The sequence below is a fragment of the Camelus bactrianus genome, chromosome 23 (genome assembly GCF_048773025.1).
Source record: "Camelus bactrianus isolate YW-2024 breed Bactrian camel chromosome 23, ASM4877302v1, whole genome shotgun sequence".
Taxonomy (NCBI): Eukaryota; Metazoa; Chordata; class Mammalia; order Artiodactyla; family Camelidae; genus Camelus; species Camelus bactrianus.
The window spans coordinates 30,948,797-30,968,291 of record NC_133561.1 but is presented as its reverse complement, the minus strand read 5'-3'; the positions used below and the strand labels follow the sequence as shown (position 1 = coordinate 30,968,291).

General features: G+C 34.7%; 1 protein-coding gene and 1 non-coding gene across 3 annotated transcripts in view; one reads left to right on the top strand and one right to left on the bottom strand.

Moving 5' to 3' along the window:
- The window catches only part of NUCKS1 (nuclear casein kinase and cyclin dependent kinase substrate 1), a 29,248-nt gene that overhangs the window by 8,023 nt on the left and 1,730 nt on the right, over positions 1 to 19,495 (bottom strand). For both annotated transcript variants that reach the window (XM_074351955.1, XM_074351954.1), the window contains exons 2-4: positions 7,734 to 7,783; positions 5,991 to 6,096; positions 3,176 to 3,231 (exon numbers count right to left, since the gene is read on the bottom strand). In XM_074351955.1, coding sequence (XP_074208056.1) covers positions 3,176 to 3,231; positions 5,991 to 6,096; positions 7,734 to 7,783 — 212 coding nt within the window. The remainder of the gene's footprint in view (positions 1 to 3,175; positions 3,232 to 5,990; positions 6,097 to 7,733; positions 7,784 to 19,495) is intronic.
- On the top strand, positions 9,991 to 10,060 carry TRNAG-ACC (transfer RNA glycine (anticodon ACC)). The gene has a single exon. It is a non-coding gene; the product is annotated as a tRNA-Gly (tRNA).

Genomic DNA, 19,495 nt, shown 5'->3' with positions numbered 1-19,495 from the left:
CCAATGATATTTATTCTAAGATACAAAACATACAGATGCTAAAATAATGTCAAGCTACTATCCTTTATGAATGAAGTGTGACCATTTCAGTTTAGAGGGGTTTGAGGGAAAATTTTAAAACACATTTATATTTAGATCAATTAGATCTTAATACAAGTTAAATAAAATTACTTTCTTATACTATAGTCTATCAATGAAAAGTTCTTTTCAACACACAGCTGTGCTTGTGAATATATCTGGTTAAAGAGCAGGCTGCCAACCAACCGGCTCTAGACCAAGTCACATCTGTATTAGCCTCTACCTACAGCTCTTCTCCTGGACTTTGGGGCTCCCGTATTAAGATTTAGCTGTGGGAAATGAAAATCAAAATCACGAGACATCATCTCACATCTGGTAGAATGGCCATTATCAAAAAGAACACAACTAGCAAATGTTGGTAAGGATGAGGAGAAAAGGGAACCCTTGTACATAATTGGTGGGAATGTAAACTGGTGCAGCCATTATGGAAAACAATATGGTGGTTTCTCAAAAACTTAAAATTAGAACCACCATATGGCCCAGCAATTCCACTCCTGGGCATATATACAAGAAAAACAAAAACATTAATTCAAAAAGATACACACACCCTGCTATTAACTGCAACATTATTTATAATTGCCAAATATGGAAGCATCCTAAGTGCACATCAATAGATGAATGGATAAAGAAGCTGTAGCATATATAGGCAATGGAATACAACTCACCCATAAAAAAGGGTATTTTGCTTTTTGTGGCCCTTCATTCACCTTTTTTGTTTGTTTCACTTCTAAAACCAGAATTTTATAATTGGCATAAACATTTTCATTGCACCAAAAAAAAACAAAATACCTGGAAATAAACTTAACCAAAGAGGTTACCTATATTCTGAAAACTGTAAAACACTGAAGAAGGAAATTGAAGATGATACAAAGAAATGGAAAGATATCTTGTGCTCTTGGATTGGAAGAATCAACATTATCAAGATGGCCATACTACCCAAAGCAATCTACAGATCCAATGCAACCCCTGTCAAAATACTCATGACATTTTTCACAGAACCAGAACAAACAATTCCAAAATTTATATGGAACCACAAAAGATGCCAAATTGCCAAAGCAATCTTTTAAAGGTCTTTTTTCCCCCTCTTTCTTCTCTTTGTTCTCTTTTCTTACAGTTTGATGACTAGAGAAATTCCTTTAACATTTGTTTTAAAGTTGGTTTGATGGTGCTGAATTATTTTAGCTTTTGTTTATCTGTGAAGCTTTTGATTTCTCCATCAAATCTGAACCAGAGCCTTGCTAGACAGAGTATTCTTGGTTATACGTTTTTCCCTTTCATCATTTTAAATACATCTTGACACTCCCTTCTGGCCTGTAGAGTTTCTGCTGAAAAATTAGCCGATAACCTTATGGGAGTTCGTTCCCTTGTATGTTATTTGTTGCTTTTTTCTTGCTAATTTTAATATTTTCTCCTTATCCTTAATTTTTGTCAATTTGATGACTATGTGCCAAGCTTGATGTGTTCCTCTTTGGGCTGATCCTGTGTGGAACTCTCTGCGCTTCCTGGACTTTGGGTGACTGTTTCCTTTCCCAAGTTGGGGAAGTTTTCGGTTATTATCTCTCCAAAAATTTTCTCAGGTTCTTTCTCTCTCTCTTCTTTTTCTGGGACACTTAGAATGAGAATATTAGTGTGCTTCATGTTGTCCCAGAGTTCTCTTAAACTATCCTCATTTCTTTCCATTCTTTCTTCTTTTTTCTGTTGTGCAGTAGTGATTTCCACTATTCTGTCTTTTAGCTCACTGATCATTCTTCTGCCTCGTTTAGTCTATTCTTGGTTCCTTCTAGTGTGTTATTCATTTCAGTGATTTTACTCTTCAACTCTGTTGAGTTTTCATTGTATTTTCCAACTCTTTGCTAAAAACTTCACTCTGTGCTTCTATACTCCTCTTGAGTTCTCTGAACATCTTTGCCATCATTACTTTAAACTTTTTCTCAGAAAAACTGCCTATCTCCTCATCACTTATTTCTTCTTCTGGGATTTTACCTTGTGCCTTAGCCTGGGAAATATTCCTCTGCTGCCTCATATTGTCTATCCTTCTACTTGTATTTTTAGGTAGGTTAGTTATCTTTCTCGACCTGGGAGAGGTGGCCCTCTTTGGGAGACATCCTATGCATCCCAGCAGGACACTCCTCTCTTGTCACCCAAGAGTCAGGGTCCAGCCAGTCCCAGTACCGTGGGGCTCCTGGAGTTAAGCCCCACTGGCCTTCAAAACCAGATATTCTGGGGTCTCCTCCTCCTCCCAATGCTAGAATCCTGGGCTGGGGACATGGGGCTTAGAACTCTTACTCCTGTGGGAGGGCCTCTGCAACTTAATTATCCCTCAGCTTGTGGGTTGCCCACCCAGGGGGTATGGGGCCCGATTATATTGCAAGCATGCCCCTCCTACCATCCTGCTGTGGTTCCCTCTTTAGGTTTCCAGTTGAAGATCTTTTTTGCTAGGTTCCAGTCTTTTTATCCTGATGGTTGTTTAGCAGTCAGCTGTGGTTTTGTTGCAGTCGCAAGGAGAGGTGAGCTCATGGTTCTACTACTCCACCATTTTGACCAGAAATCTCATTAATTCTTTTAAGTTAAAATTCTTATAAAAAACTTTCTCCATGGTTACTGTTTCAAAGAATTACTTTCAGCTAAAAAGAGTAGGACTGACACTAACTGTTGTTTGCTTTTTAACCCAGGGCCATCACTCCCCTTTTATATCTCGATTTCACTTAGTACTGTATATAAGTTCATATTATTCTATTTAATTTGATATCCTTTATTTGTTCATGTAAATGGTTTTCAATCTTGACTATGCATCAGAATAATGTGTAAATACTTTTAAAAATCCAAGCCTCCACATCCCATCTGGACACACTGAATCAGAAGTCCTGGGATGGGATGGAGTATGTTTAAAAAAAAAAAAAAAAAAAAAAAACCCTTCACAGGAAACTGTAATAAGCCACCAGGACTGAGAATCACTTTGAGCTCTTTGAAGATGGAACATGTAACGTGTGTAATGCAGTATTTACGACAGTGCCTGGCATTATTATAAACCACTTATCAAAATGTCTAATAATAAGTATATAAATAAGAATTACAATTATTATGTTAAAAATTGTACCTGCTGAGTGAGAATCATCCTTCTTGGTCTTCACATCTTTTTCTTCTGAGTCCTCACTATAAAGGGAGAGGGGGGAAAAGTTTAAAAGTCTTAGGTCAACATCTCAGAGGACACAGATCTCTGGCATCTGACTGTAGAAGAACACCAAAGAAAACCTCTTTTATACATAAAATGTTTAAACAGATGCTGAGGGGTCAAATTGCTTCCATTATTCCCCTACTTCACAGGGATGCTGGTGAATAATTTATCTGTTTTTTGAACAGTTTTATCTACTTTTGGAAAACACTGCTTCTTCCAGAGACCCAAAGGAAAAAAATAAGATATCTCAACAGAGGTTAAAAACTTCTCACCTACGGAGAAGGCCTGGTTCACAAGAAATTTAATAAGAACAAAAGTCTGTGCTGTAAGAGGCAGAGTATAACTATACTGAAAGTAAGTCACATAATATATCAGTGGTGGTAAAGCAGGCAAATACATGGACAGCACCAAATATAGATGCAAAAAACCTAAAATATAATTATTAAAGAAAATGGAGTTCAGTTATAAAGATTACAATATGCCAAAAAATTTATCTAAAACAAAATGAAAACAAATCAATTAACATTATTGCCTAATATTTTCTGCCTCCAATATTTCTATACATCAAAAACCTCAACACACAGACCTGACTACTATCATGGAGAAAATAAAAGTGAGCTAAAGGTCACTGCAAAGTAAAATAAGAAGGTAAGGAGATTCAAAGTTCAATGGAAAATTTTACAAAATAACTTTTTAGGTCACAAAAATGCACATTTTATATCCTCACAAATCTTAACTTGGAAATCTGTGTTCTAGTGTTCCATCTTTGTCATAAATTAATTAGTTGTATGATCTTAGGCAGATCATTTGGTATTCTTCAGTGCTAAAATTTTATGATTCCATGAGAAATTTTGACAAACAAAAACGAAAACAGTCATACTTAAAAACTGCCTTCATAGCTTTCTTTTCTCAAACAACAGATCTGGTAAATCTCTTTTGGTATTCCCATAATCTAGACGGCACTCAAACAACAAACTATTGAACCCAAGATTCCCAGACAAAGCGAAAAATCAAACACATTTCTTTAGTAAGTAATGTGATCCAAACACACCAGAATTCTGAACCTGTGACTATCCTATATAAATATTTTATGCAAAATAAGCATTTAATTCACAAGTCTATTACAATGATGAAGAACTGTACCACTTTCTCTAGTTCTTTTATTATTGAATTTATAGAGACCACTAATCCTTGAGCCCTGTTACAGCAAGGTCAAGTAAAAGCTGAACTTTTAAGTAGAGCCCAACAGAAAAATCAACATGATACGGATCTGAGAGAATAAACATACAAGCTACTTAATACAAATGGCAATAAAAGTTGTATTTATTTCAATCATTCTTGGACACTTAGGAGAAAGTGAAAAACCACATGATTAAGCGACAGGGAAAAATTCAGGCTAGATATCAATCACATCAATGAGACATTATAACAGGCCATAAAGAAGCTCATTCCTAGGAGAAATATAATAAACGAATATAATGAAAGATAGTTCTAAGTTGGACTGCTGTATAAAACTGGATTAGAGAGATATAGTATGAAACTATGGAAGAGTTGTCTCCCAAAAGTATAATTTTGTCTTACTTTTTTCCTCAAAACCACATTTCTGAAATTCTTCAGGAAAGAAAATACCAGAGGTTAGTGATTAAAGCAAGCAGAAAATACTAGGTAAACGCATTTATTATTGTTATTTCTACAAATTTAGCATTCTGTGAATTCAGCATGAAAGACTTTTGCCTAGGGCTTTATGACAGTGATTTTAGTGCTTGAAAGTAAGTATCTTAGAAGAACTAGCAACAATTATTATCATTTCTTAACTGCTTATACTTAACAGCATTGTTTGGAAGTGGTATTGCCTAATAGTTAGAAAACAGACTTTGGAGTCCAGCAGATATGGTTTTAAGAACTGCTGGCCCATTTGCTGGTCCTTGAATAAATCACTGACCCCTCTTAGTTAATATTACTTATCCTAATAAAGGTGTTGTGAGAATCATAGGATAATGAATATAAATTAGCGCAGAGATATTGGCACTTAGTAATCATAAACAGTAACTACCATTGCCGCCACCACCACCACCACCAGCACCACCACCACCGTCATGGAGGTCTTAAAGTTATGCTACAGTGAGGATGAGAGTGTCACGTGTATACCTGTTAAGAGCAGAGATGAAAACTACAATATCCTGGTTTCATGAGGCCTTAAGTCATCTGAATTCATTTACAGAAATAAAGGAAAAGAAACTGTCCAAAATATTTAAAATAATTATTTAAACAAAGTAGAATTGATTACAGACAGTAAAACCCAGTAGGAAATGCAACTTAAGACTCTAAGCTTTAGCTATGATTCTGCCAGTGATCTGTGACTGAACAGAAAAGGTCACTTATTCTTTGCCATCACACAATGTAAATGTCAGTACTACTCTTAGGTAACAAGTCACATACTTAAACAATCTTTCTGTCTCTGTTCAAAGGTTCGATGTAGCAACAAAGGCATTCCAGCATTTTTGGAGCTCACCTTGGATTCCAGGCTGAGTCCAAGCAAGCCTCAGGACCTCCGAGAGGCTAACCTCGAGACTCAGAGGCCCTGCCTGAGGTGCTATGAAATATGCAGAACAACACTGAGTGGACAGTAAGCACTTTCCCAAAGTAACTGGAGATTCTACTCATTTAGAAATCAGAGACAACCCTCTTCTCGGAGTCATGACAGCATAAGAAGAAACACATTAACGACACCTCTTACCTATCTTCCTGTGAATTCTTTCCAGATCGCCTCTTATTTTTAGCTTCTCGGGGAGAAGATCGAATTTTCTTAGTTGGAGGGCCTGAATCTCTTCCATAATCTTCGTCTAAATAGAGTATTTTTCAAATTCAGTGAACTGTACTATGATTTTTACATGTCAAAACTACCACCAATATTTACTGAGATAATTTTCTCATGTGATTTAAAAAGTGAGAGGTCAGGATTTCCTAAATACTTTTTTCATTAAAAAAAAAATTCTTTCCTACCCATTCTACCATAACTCAATCATTTCCAATTTTTGCATATTACCCTCCAGTCTTCATGTGTATATTTTAATCTACCTGCAGCCAAATATCTCTTATTTTATATTCTACCCTTTTAAATTTTTTTTTTTACTTTTTTTTTACCCTTTTAATTTATTAAAGATTTTTACATGTTTCCATATCTTCATATCTATTTGGAAACTATTATAGTAATATGGTTATATTACAAGTATTTTAGAATGTAAAGAACCCACAATTCTATAGTCCTAACACAGTTATCAATTAAATTACACTTAAACTAAAGTATTATACATAGCATACTCTGACATTTGGTGAAAATACCTCCAATTTCAAAAGCTCTATGAAACAAAAGAAAAATAACTCTGCCTTAAAAGGTGTAGTAAAAAACTATAGTTTAAAAAAAAGGTATAGTGAAAAACTAGTTTCTTACACCACTATATATAATCATGAGGATCTAGAATATTTTGAAGCTTCAGCAATTATTAAATGGTTGAATAATTATAAATTATGGAATATCATACAACCATTAGCAACCATAAACTTTTAGTAACACAAGAAAGGAAGGGGGGGGTACGAGGGACACAAAATCCGAAATTGTATAGCAAGATGTCAACTATATTTTTAAAAGGAAAAAAAGGACAAAAGGCTTTTTAAATAAAAAGGTTAAAATGGCCATTTGCTGGCTAAGGGGCCTTGAGTAATATTTCTGCCTCAGTTCCCTTATCTGTAAAATGAAAACAACAATATGTACATATAGTCCCATTTTAACAGGACTGACCTAAGGATTAAATGGGTAAATGCAAACATTTAGCAAGCATTTAATAAATATTAGTATTAACTCTGGGAGGTTGGATTATGTTATTTTTTAAATTCTTATTTATACATATCTTTTCTAAGTTTTCCCAAAGTGCATAATATTATTTTTATAAAATAAAATTAGGCTTAAAAAAGAAAGAAAAAAGAATAGTAAATACATCTGGAAAGTGAAAGGACATATTCTAAAGAAAACTTTTATGGCTAAGATTTAAGATACACTACTCATTCTGAGTTCACAAATCAAAGGTGTTTTACAAAATAGTTTCATCTTACTTCATTATGCAAAAAACTTATATACTCCCTATTACAAAGTATGGGTTTTACTGTGATTATAGCAGGAGATACATCAACTGATAAACATTGCAGCAGAATTGTTGCACATTTCAACTCTGAACTCCAAAACCAGATAAGGAAAAAAAGAAGTATTCAAATGTTTATTATCAATAATTTACTAAGGAAAAGTTAAAATCCATGCAAGTTCACCTTCTGTTTTGGGTGACACAGACTGACATAATTTACATACATCAATAGTCTAAAAATAAAAAATAAAACTTATTCCAAAAGAATAATGAAAAAGTATATAAGCTGGCTATTCTTCCACTAGTCAGGCCAACTTACATTTTATTGAAACCGCAAAACTTACCAGCATCATCAGATTCCTGAAACTGTGAATAATCAACGACCTTCCTATTTCTGTAGAAAGAAGAGATTCTAATTAAGATCACAAAAACATAGGATTTTTATAAGATATTAGAACCCACATTTACTTCATGAACAGAATTAGAACTAGCTCTCTGAAAAGTATTTTTCAATAAGCCCCTACCATCAGCCAAAAACTGTCACTTTTTTACAGGAAAGTGCAGCTTAAACCGAAAGTATTTCAAACTACAATTCTCATATTGCTCATCTCAGGGATGGCTCAAACACTATCCTTTCCCACAAAACAACTTTTCACCTTCCACGAGTACGTAAGATAGTAAAATAAATCAAACTACCATGTATATTCATTATAGAGAGACAATATCACACAAACCCAAACTGTAAATGTTATTTTTACTGCTACACATGCACATACACCTACACCTGATAAGCAAGGTTATTACTGAGTTTTTTTCATGTCAAAGTGACTCAAATATAATACAGTTAATTATAATATATAAACTGTGGTGACAGTCAAGTCTTACATAGAAGGGGATGGAAAAAATTGATTCATTCAAAACATGCTTTTTATTAATGAGCATTTATTAAAGGTACAAATTTATGTATCTACTCGATTCAAAGATTTTTAAGTACTTCTTACTAGGTAAAGCTTCTTTAATATCTCAAACAAATCTTAATTTTCCTACCTTATAGTCTAAACTTAGAAGTTTAAAATTCCTCCCCTAGAGAGATATGAAAACTTCCATGTTAGTAACCAAACAGTCTAGCATTTAAGAGAGACTTAGAGGCACTGTAACTGAATGGAAACTGAATAAGTGAACTGAAAGAACTAAGAGAAACAGGCCACCAACTGCACTTAACCTGAGCAGAGGAACATTCCCGGTTTTACAGATGAAAACACCATTTAAATGCAAAAAACAAGATAGTCAGAATTCAAGTATAGTTATGACTTCTATATAATATGCAAAAATGACAGGGTAGGGGTGAAATCTGAACACGTTTGGGGCTTAGATGTGGAGGAAAGTAGAGCCTCACCCTTGATTTAAGAGAGAAAGAGAAAAAAAGAAAGGCTCTTAAGGAATTGTGCCTTCTGTTTTTCTTTAGTCTACCAACAATGAACTATCTTCTCATGTTATTGCCTCAATGAGTCAAGACGTAAAACCGTAAAATATGTTGGAACTATGTTTTATTATAAGAAACTGAGTTTATATATCAAAGATACCATTCTATTGGGAAAGTTAATTTTTAAAATATGACTCTTATTCCATGTTTATGAGTTACCTAGAGTAGTCAAATTCAGAGACAAAACGTAGGATGGTGGTTGCCGGGAGTGGAGTCGTGGGAATGGAGAGTCATTGGTACTTACAGCTTCAGTTTTGTAACAGGAGAGTTCTGGAGATTTGGGTGCACAAAAACGTGAATGTAGTTAATGCTACTGAACTGTACATTTGAAAATGATTAAGATGGTAAATTTTATGTTATTCTTACAATTAAAAAAAGAATAAATTTTTTTTCTAAAAAAAGCTTATTTTGGGGGCTGATAATCAAATGCTTATTATATTCCAGCAAAATAGTGTGTTTAATGACAGATGCCATGAAAAACAGTATTATGATCACAATGCAAAGATGACCATTTTCTGCATTACTTAGGATCAAGGAAGATGGGACATGGAACCAGGGGAAGGTATCCAGAAGAGGGAGTTTTAAATTTTAATTTCAAATAATTAATGTACACATTCTGAAATTGGAGGCACGGTAATTTTAGGTTATCCATGCTAGTGGAAATCACAACTAAAATACTGGTACAATTTTTGGGTACCAAATATCAATAGATACATCCTACAAGACTACATAAAGAAGGGTAACTATAATGTTGACGTGTATATCACATGAAAAACAACTGAATAAACCAGGATTTTTAACTTGCAAAAGAAAAAACATGTTAGCTTTGGTGATCAGATGAAGTGTGGGATCAACATAAAGAACTTTTAATAGTTTGCTAATGATAATTACTTCCTTAGTCTATCACTAGAAACACTGCAGAAATTATGTTATAGTAAAAAGTATAAAATCTGTTAGTAAGAATGCTGGGTTCTGCTTCTAGAACTTCAAGCAAATCACTTCATTTCTCTGGGTCTCGGTTCTTCCTCTGTTGGAACTAATGACCTAAGTTGCTTGACAGATCTAAAAAATTACTCTATAAAATTAAATTATCAAAGTTTAATAAAAAAAAGGGGGGAGGGTATAGCTCAGTGGTAGAGCACTTGCCTACCACGCATGAAGTCCTGGGTTCAATCCCCAGTACCACCATCAAAATAAGTAAAAAACAAACCAACCTGATTACCTTCCCCGACCAAAAAAAACCCCCAAACCAAACCAAAACAAGTTTAATAAAAGAAGACTTTTTCAGTTGGAAATGGTCAACTATCCTTTTGCACAGCACACATTTTAACACACATTGCTGGACCGTTTGTTTTCTTCAGTGATGTCATGTCCACATTTCTGGTGCAGAACAAGGTAAAAAGTAGGCACTCCAATGTTTTCTGAAACTTTAGCCCTTAGAGCCAAATTCAAGAGCTCTGTTAGAAACCTAGTTTTAGAAAATACTTCAGGGGATAAAAGCCAGTCTCCTCCAAGTCTTTTAAGATCTCATCTCTTGCCACTTAACGATCAAGCAACCCAGGAGGTCTGTAACCTCACCAGTCATGCCACTGCTTACAACCTGGTTGTGCCGCCAGCTCCTTGGCTTAGAATGCTATTCATACCACTCTTGCTCATTCGACATACAACCTCACCTCCTTTAAGCAATTTTAATCCCTTGATACTATATAATCTACTAAACGCGAGCTTTTTGAGGACAGGGGTTGTCTCTCCTTAATTTGGAGCACCAAATTCAAGAAAGGCGTTTGATGACGGAACGGACTTGCCATCTGCAAAGGATTCGGGTGGGAAAGAGCGTCAGTAGAGAGGAGGTCTGTGCCACTGGAGTGTTCAACCTATCAGACGTTTAATCCCACTGCCCTTGATGACAAAGGAAAATTTAGTTTTCTACAAACTAAAAAACTTTAAGAAATTTACAAGGTAATTATTTAGTAATTTTTTTCTATTCTGTTTTCCAACGAAGGAGAACTACAAAAATGCCGTGTAGACCATGCTAACATTATAAAAGCAATTAAATTTAAAATTTTCAAAATTAAATTGAAAGACTACTCCTCCTCTTGAAACATAATATTTTAACTTTCAATTATGCGAACGTGGCCAGTATTATCTTACATAATACATGTCATTTATCACAAAAACTGTAAAACCCGAGTAAAGCAAAATATGACTATAGAAGCAATCTTGTCTTAAGAGTAACTAGTGGGGGGAAAAAGTATCAAAAAGTTTAAGAAAGTGTCTATAAATGCGGAAAAGGGAAAAGAAAAATAATTTAAATAAAAGATCTGTAATAACAAGGGTCATTCACAATAACTCATTATAATGGTTTATATAATTTGGTTCATTTTCTGCTGTCTAAAGCATACTATTTCCCACTACTTAGAGATTTGCCTTATTTAGGGTTGAAATACATTTTTGATGAACTTACTCCTATGCAAACTTGAAACTGAGAAGATACATTGAAACAGAAGTGCAACACTTAAGAGTAACATTTAAGTCTAAGGGCACAGGAAGTTCTACTTCTAGCTGAAAACAAATAAGTATTCTTATTTCCTCAAAGTACTTAAATGTCAAAGCTAAACCAACTCTTCTGTGTATCAAAAACTAGAATTGGGAGGACAACCACCCATTTCTCCAAATAGCATAGAGGTTAAAACACAGGTTTTTAAAACTGGGTTTTAAATCCTGGCTGTGCCAGTTACTTCTCCTCCCTGAACTTCAGCTTCCTCACCTGTAAAATAGGAGCGACAATACCTTTCTCTCAAGATTGCTCCAAGTGACAGATGCACAACTCCCCAATGCATGGCAGCCATTATTTCTTCCACTTTCTTAATCATCAACTTCTTTCTACTAAATACTGGTAAGCCTACCCCCAAAATACCTTTTCTTCCTTATAGCAGCAACTGTCTAAGACCAAAACAAGGGTATTCCTGAAATATGAGGTCTGTAAAATTAACTTTCTGAAGAGTCAAGGATCAACAGTACTTCAGAGAATGGAAATTACCACACCTTTGAGATGATCTCATCTAATCCTCTTACTCTTGCAGATGAGGAAACAACTAAAACCACAAAAATCCAGTGCTACTTTATAACAAACCTCCACATCAAAATAGGGAGAAACACGTAAGTTCCAGGTGAGGAAGACTTTAAAATAGAAACCAACATGAAATTATTGACACCCTAAGATTTATACTACTTAAAGGGGACAAAACCATTTTCTCAGGGAAATCAGAGACTTTCAGACAACTTACTGCATTATTTAGAGCTCTATCAAGTTGTCTATACTTCCATTTTTACCCTGAATAAGTCATATTGTTCTGGCCAATGAAGAGATGATGAAAAATTAGCTAACTTTCTAGAATTCAGCAAGTTTCTTATTAGGCACTTAAAAGTGCAGTTGAACTCTGAGTTTTGAGAAACCCAAAATAGCTAACATAACTCTTTTCACTAATCACCTAGATAGTAAACATCTACAACAATGTTTTTCAATCTATCAGTCCCGAAATCAAATCATTTTAAGAGAAAAAAGCATTTTAAAAGAACAAGAAGCAAACAGAAAATATCAGGTAAGACTGTACCGAAATAACTGGTAAGTTCCTGGAACTTGTTTCAGGTGTTTGTGTTCTTGTGTGCAGCAAACTGCAATGTAAAGTGTACTTCTTATTGGAACCTCATCAAGTCTCGAGAGCCACTGCCTTAGAATAAAAAAGTGATTTCCAAAGTAGTTTTTTGTTTTACCTTTACAAAAAATGACTTGTTATTGATCCATGGTCACAAAAGTATAACATCTCTTTCTATTTTAATTCATCCTTTAAAGAAAATCACTTTTTTAAGCTTAAGCACTCATAAAATCTATCAGTTCGGTAGCCTGTGGGAGGACAGAGGGAAGGATGATACACCAGCTGTACTAGAGCTACTTACTGGACCTTAGACAATCTAATCCAATCTTACCCTAATGTGTTATTCTAGCAACAAATGTCCCCAGAAGGGAATGTCTGAGAACTTCTCATGATCTTCAAAGGCAACCTAATCTAAGAAAACTTCAATAATGATACAGTTCTTTTCAACGAGGTGAAATCTGCTTCTGAAGTCCACTCACTGACTCAACCTTGTCTAGTTCCTGGGATCACCATGGTCTAAATCTAACCCTCTTCCAACAACAAGTTTATACTGTATGGTGCAGGGAACTAGATTCAATATCTTGTAGCAACTTATGGTGAAAAAGAATATGAAAACAAATATATGTATGTTCCTATATGACTGAAGTATTGTGCTGTACATCAGAAATTGACACATTGTAAACTGACTCTACTTCAATTAAAAAAAAAACCCACAAACACACACAAAATAAAAATAAACCCTCTTCCACAGAGCAGCCCTTAACATTTATGACAGCTTCCACTTTTTCCTTCAAGGCTGAATATTAAAGTTTCTGCATATCAACAACCATTCCTCCCTCCCCTTGAAACTTAGGACATTCACCTCTCCTCTCTCCATTCTTCTATCCCTCAACATTATTCATATGCCAGATTTTCTCAGGGTGTAAGAAAGTTAGTTCACAGAGCCAGGATACCTAAACTCAGTTCAGGGCAATTTCTCACAACTGCTTCACTTGTCTTGAGCTTCAGGCTCCTTTGGGCTACGATGTATTGCTTTGACTGCATCATATGATTTTGCTTTTCACAATTAAACAAAACTCAGAAACAGTCACAAGATACAAGAAAGCAAAAATTCAAAAAAAAAAATTTAAGTCAAGAACATTATAGGAAAGAGCACCTGAAAGTTTTTCAAATGGAAAAAGTTTCTAATTTCTGCACAAAAGGGTTGAGTAAAGGAGTTCTGAATAAGCTGGGGATATCTGTTATAGGAGATTGTCACAATCCCCTATTAAATCTTTTTTAAATCAATTTGTTAATATTTTAGTCCAGATGAATAAATATTAACTCTCACATGGCACTCCTTATTCTCAAAATATATTCAGATCTACCCTATTCTCTCCACATAGGAGAATATTTTATTTAAAAAACCACACATATACAAATTTCAACAAGTATAATAACAAAGTACTGGGTAAATAAAATGGGCTGGATTTTTCCCAGTTTAGTGCAAAACCTATGCAATTAGGAAAACCTCAAGCAAGTGAGATTAAAGGGGTCTCAGATGAGCACATTACCAAATTAAGTCCTGTCTGCAGCAGAGAGGGTCTTGGAAACCTCAGTGGAATCTTCTAATTGTCTTAACCCAACCACCAGGGACAAATCTGTAACTCAACAAAGTCAAGTTTACTGACTCATTACAATAAAGGTGATGGGACATCAAAAATGTAGAGAATCTCACCAAACAGAACTTAAAGAATTTAAGGAAGGGTAGAATATAGTTGAAATTTAAATGAAGCCGTGTCTTGGTAGGCTCAAAGCACTGTAGGCCTGTGTGAAAAGGAGTCAGCATCAAGGTCTGGACTGCCAAGTGGACCTTGGGTCCCATTTCTTGGCAAAGAAGGTAGATGTGAATTTTGTGTCCAGGAACCTCTCATTTAAAGCTCTAAAGTTGTAAACTGACAATAAATCTTCCAGCTGTAGCGTATCTGTGGAAGGCAATCTTATCCCACCCTAATGAATAGCAAGCTGGATTTTTACTTCTCAGAGGAGCCAAATTTTAGTTTTTCAATAGTTTATCTTCTGGGCCATTTTATCTTGACAGATGAAACCTTCCTGAAGATCACCTTGCTTTGCAGGTAACCGAACAGGTGCACAATTCAAAACAAACAGATATGCACTAAGAAGCACCTGAAAATACACTATAGGCAGCTGAAACACCCTTTGGCAACCTGTGGTCTCTTTACCTTAAATATTTCAGACCTATAATTATGGCTATTTAGATACCAGTTATTTAAAAATAAGGCAATGCAATTCTGTAACAATCAGTTCCACTTCCTGAACCTAGACAGTAACATTTTTTGAGACAAAAAAAAAAAAAAAAAAAAGATGCCCCAGTTTGACCAAGTGGTCCTGTGCTAAATCAAATGTTTTCTCCCATTGTCCACAACATGACAGTCTCTTCAGTGTTATCTCCAGTCTCAACAATCCAAGAAGCGACTTCTTCATAATCCAGGGTAATGAGATCACATTTATTTCTATCTTGGCAGCTAAGAATTTTAAAATGCAAATAGAAGTTAACACTTCTCAGCATGCTCAATAACTTCATCATTATGAAGTTTAGGTGATCAAAGTTTGCAAACTCTAAATCTGGCTGTGCAGACTCTAAAATATTATTAACTCCAGAGGGGCGCCATTCACATGGACTACAATGTAGATGTAACATGATGGTGCCAGTTACACAGAAGGTGGCCTTGCTTTTATATATTTTTGGTAAAACAGATGAAAACCAATCTCCCTTTCCTTACTCAAAATTACTTTCTCATTAGTTTTATTGGTATATGCTTTAAAACACTAAAAACTCAACCACTTACCTTGGTTTATAACTTTTGTCAAGTTAAATCAACTCTAATTTCTAATTAATCTTAATTTCCTTCTAATTGTAAAGTACTAGTGAGCTTTGTAAGTGCTGAAACTTCAAATCCTATGGTTTTTCTCCTTTGGTCTTTTAATATGATCAATCAGGGACAGACTAAGTTTTGTTCCTGGGACAAATCCTACTTGATCATCTGTATTTTAAACACATACTGGATTCAGTTAGCTAATACTCTGTTTGGCATTTTTGCGTCTATAGGTATATGTAAGATGAAACCATTAATTTTCTTCTGGTGTCCTTTAGGTGGCTTTGGAATCTATTGGGGGAAATGCTTCTGAATTATGAAATGTATGCACTTAAAGCAACACCACTTACTTAACATTTATGTTTCTTCCCACAAAAGCCTCATACTACTTCATTGCTTTTTCCTCTACATTCAGGTGTATCTTACTTTAATTCTGTCAGTCTCCTGTTCCTTCCAAAAAATTGTCTTCTTCTCCATCCACACACCCCTCAACCTCACTTTAAAGTTGGTCTTCCTCACAAAGGTCCTACTATGAAACATAACTCCTTTCAAAGATGGCAAAGTGTGCTACCACCATGAGAAATAGTAATACCCTGTGGCAGTGTGTCTCATGGGAAAGATCACACTGGCTTTGGGATGGCCACAACTTCTACCTAAATTCCTACTTCATCTCTTAATGGTTAGGTGAATGGAGACAGTTATTTAATTTATCCAAGCCTCAGCCATCTCATATAGGAAATAGGGATAATATATACCTTGTTTGAAGAGTTGTCTCAAGATTTTGGAAAATGTGTAAAGTACCTGGCAGAATTACTGGTACAAAATGAGTTGTTCGGTAACAATAGCCCTATTGAGTTTCAGGTGATGTTGAGAAAGGGACTGCTGCTGCTAAAGGTCCACAGTCTCTGATCTACAATTTAGAAATTCAAAAATCTCTGAAAACCAATTTTTTTCATAACTTATATAGTGGTAAGCATGACGGGTAAACAATGAAGGCTTTTTAGGAATTTTTTTTAGTGTGAAAACTCCTAAGTTTTACTACAGAGATACTACTATGTTTGACTATAGGAGCACTAACCCAGACTCACTGGTAATGGTACATCACACATACAGTATAGGCATCCTGTTATTCTTTTTAAATTTTTGAAAAATTTTGAACTTTCAAACACATATAGCCCCCAATGGTTTCAAACTAGGGACTTTGGACCTGTAATACATTCTATATGGAATCAAATATAATAGATGTAAATCTAGTAGACAGGAAAATAGGTAAGACTCATACAATCTAAATCCAGCTTTTACCATTATTTCTACACCATAGTTCCTTTGACTCCAAAAAACAACTTTGAATTAAAACTTATCTCTGAAAATTATTTTAAAGATTGAGTTTAAAAACTTGCAATTTAAAACATTTTGGTTATATTTTCCCTTCAAATATTTTTTACAGAAAGCTAAAAAAAAAACGTGTATACAGAATGCACTTGCCACTAAAGACATTACTAAGTGAAATAGCATTTGACCACCTTCATGCCAAACACTAGGAAGGAAAAGAATGGTACCACAGAAAGAATACCAGTATTGTATTCAGAAAACCTGGGTTCAAATCTTGACTCTGCTTAATAGTTCTGTGACCTTGAGTAACATATTCTTTAAGCTTATTTTGTCATATGTCATATGGGAATTTAAAAAAATCCTCTATTACAGGGTTGTAATAAAGATAAAACACGATAAAGTGAAACCCTTTACTATAGTACCTGACTCTCCATTTACTCTTAGTAAATGTTTGTTTCAGCAAGTTACTCTAAAAACTGAACTTTTACACTGTCTGATTATAATTTTCAGATTAAATACATGTATGTTGGGAAATGTTGACTACTTTAGAGTTGTTATAAAATTAACTCCATTAATTTTGCAAATTATGTGAGGTATCTTTCAAGGTAAAGTCTACAGAAGAGTTTATGTCTTCTTAGAGGAAAGTGACATGTAAGTAGTAATCAACGTACAGATCCAAGGTTAATAAAAATCACCCTTTCTCTCTCTCACATACACAACCTGACCAGAGACTAAGAAGAGATACAAGGAACCAGGCTGACCTAAAACCACATTTACTAGTATACTAATTTTTTAAGTGTCTTCCTGTGTATACTTGGTTATCAAAAATTCCAAGCTATCTCGAACTTTCAGGTTTCCAAGTTTCCTCCTTTAATAAAGACTTTTTGAAACTAATTTTTTGGTAAGAGAGGATATCGATTTTTAGAATCCAGACACATTCCAAACAAAATTCTTTTTGAAAGAAAGCAATCTGGAATCTAGGGAAAGCTATATTCTCAACATAATTATAAACATGGCTGAAAAAATTCTATTATCAACCAGTAAGAGCCTACGCTTTCACATATACACTTTCATGTTAGAAGTTCCTTGCAATCTCAAGTACTAAACAGAAGACAAGATATCAAGTACACTTATGTTACAAAGAAAGGAGTAAACGGATTGATCTAAGTGACTTGGACCATTTTCAGGAAGGGAGGAGGATCTATGGAGAATATACCAAGCTGAATTCCAAAAAACCTAGTTTCTAGTCTGGGCAAGTCAGTAAGTAAATCTCTGCGCTTTCTTTCTCACCTTTTACAAGTAATGGCATTTTCCTATCTCAAGAGGTAACATGAAAGCACTATGAAAAGTTAGAAATGCCATATGCTACAGTAACATCAATACTTATCTGGCAGAAGGTAAATCGATTATTACGTGGAAAGGGGGAAGGCGAGGATAAGCAGGACTGGGAATTAAGAAATCTAGGTTATAGGCCCAATCTTGGAACCTACTAGGGTGTGATGCAAGGTACTGCACTTGTCCAGGTCCCCACATTAAGTCACTTGTAAAATGAATTTGCCTAAGTTTTTTTCTGGCTCTAACACTATAATTTTATGCTATAAATTTGAATCCAAGGCCTAAAATATTTGAGCTGTCATTTATACATGAGGCAGATACTGTAAAAGGTGAAGGTAGCCAATACCGTATGAACAAAACCACTTCGGTATGTGTTGCGCAATGTCTATAGAAAACCCTGCTGTAGCTATCAGTTCATCATTCCCTTCATTTGGAAATTGGTGTCAAGCAGCCATTTAGTACATTTCTAAATTTTCTTTACATGCTTAATATTAAAATAAAAATGAATACTAGTTACAGTAAAAATGAAAACCAGAAAACCCTCAAAATTTTATACAGGCCTAAGGGCAGAAACATCCCAAAAGAAGGTGAGTGGACACTTAATCTCCAACACGTGCTTTTTTTTTTTTTTGGTTTGTTTTTATACAAGGTTGATCATCCTGATATTGGATCAATATCTATCTTTTTTTTGTTCAATTCCTTCAAGCACACAGATTCTTAAATTACACCTGGAAACAAAAGCACTTCCCTAAGACAGAACTTTTTTATTGCAAAATTTAACAAACCACCAAACTCAAGTTTAATTATTTCTGCTTTATTATTGGTCAAGAGTATGTTAAAGACTTTAAAAAAAATTACAAAGAGACTTCATCACTAAAATATATAATCAGAAACCAAGTTGCTTTGAAATTAATAATTTGAAAGCGACCCAAAAAGCTCACAATATATTAACTTCATTCTTCAAGTAGGGGCAAATAAACAGAGTTAAAATTACTTTTAACATACTGATTAAGAAAAAAGTTGTGCACAAATCCCAATGCCTTCAAAAAGCGAATAGAATGCGCTTAGTGTATTTATCCCCACCTGGTGATATTAAAAAATCCAAGCTTTCAAGTAAAAAAAGTTCTGTTCGTGTTCCAACATCTATATCTGGGAACACAAACTCAGGTAGGTGTGTAAGAAAGTTACAATAATAAAATTAAAAGTTATCAAAACCTAGTAAACTGCAGTTAAAAGGTAGAGAAAAATAATAGTCCAATTTCACCACACAGTAATTTACTCCCAGAAGACAGAAGATCCAATCCAGATGAAACAAATCTTTATTATGATAGTCTATTCGTCCTGATCCTAAAGAAAATACTCTACATAAACTGATGGAATACAGTGGTCAATTATGCCCCCAAAAAAGAATGCATACTATCATC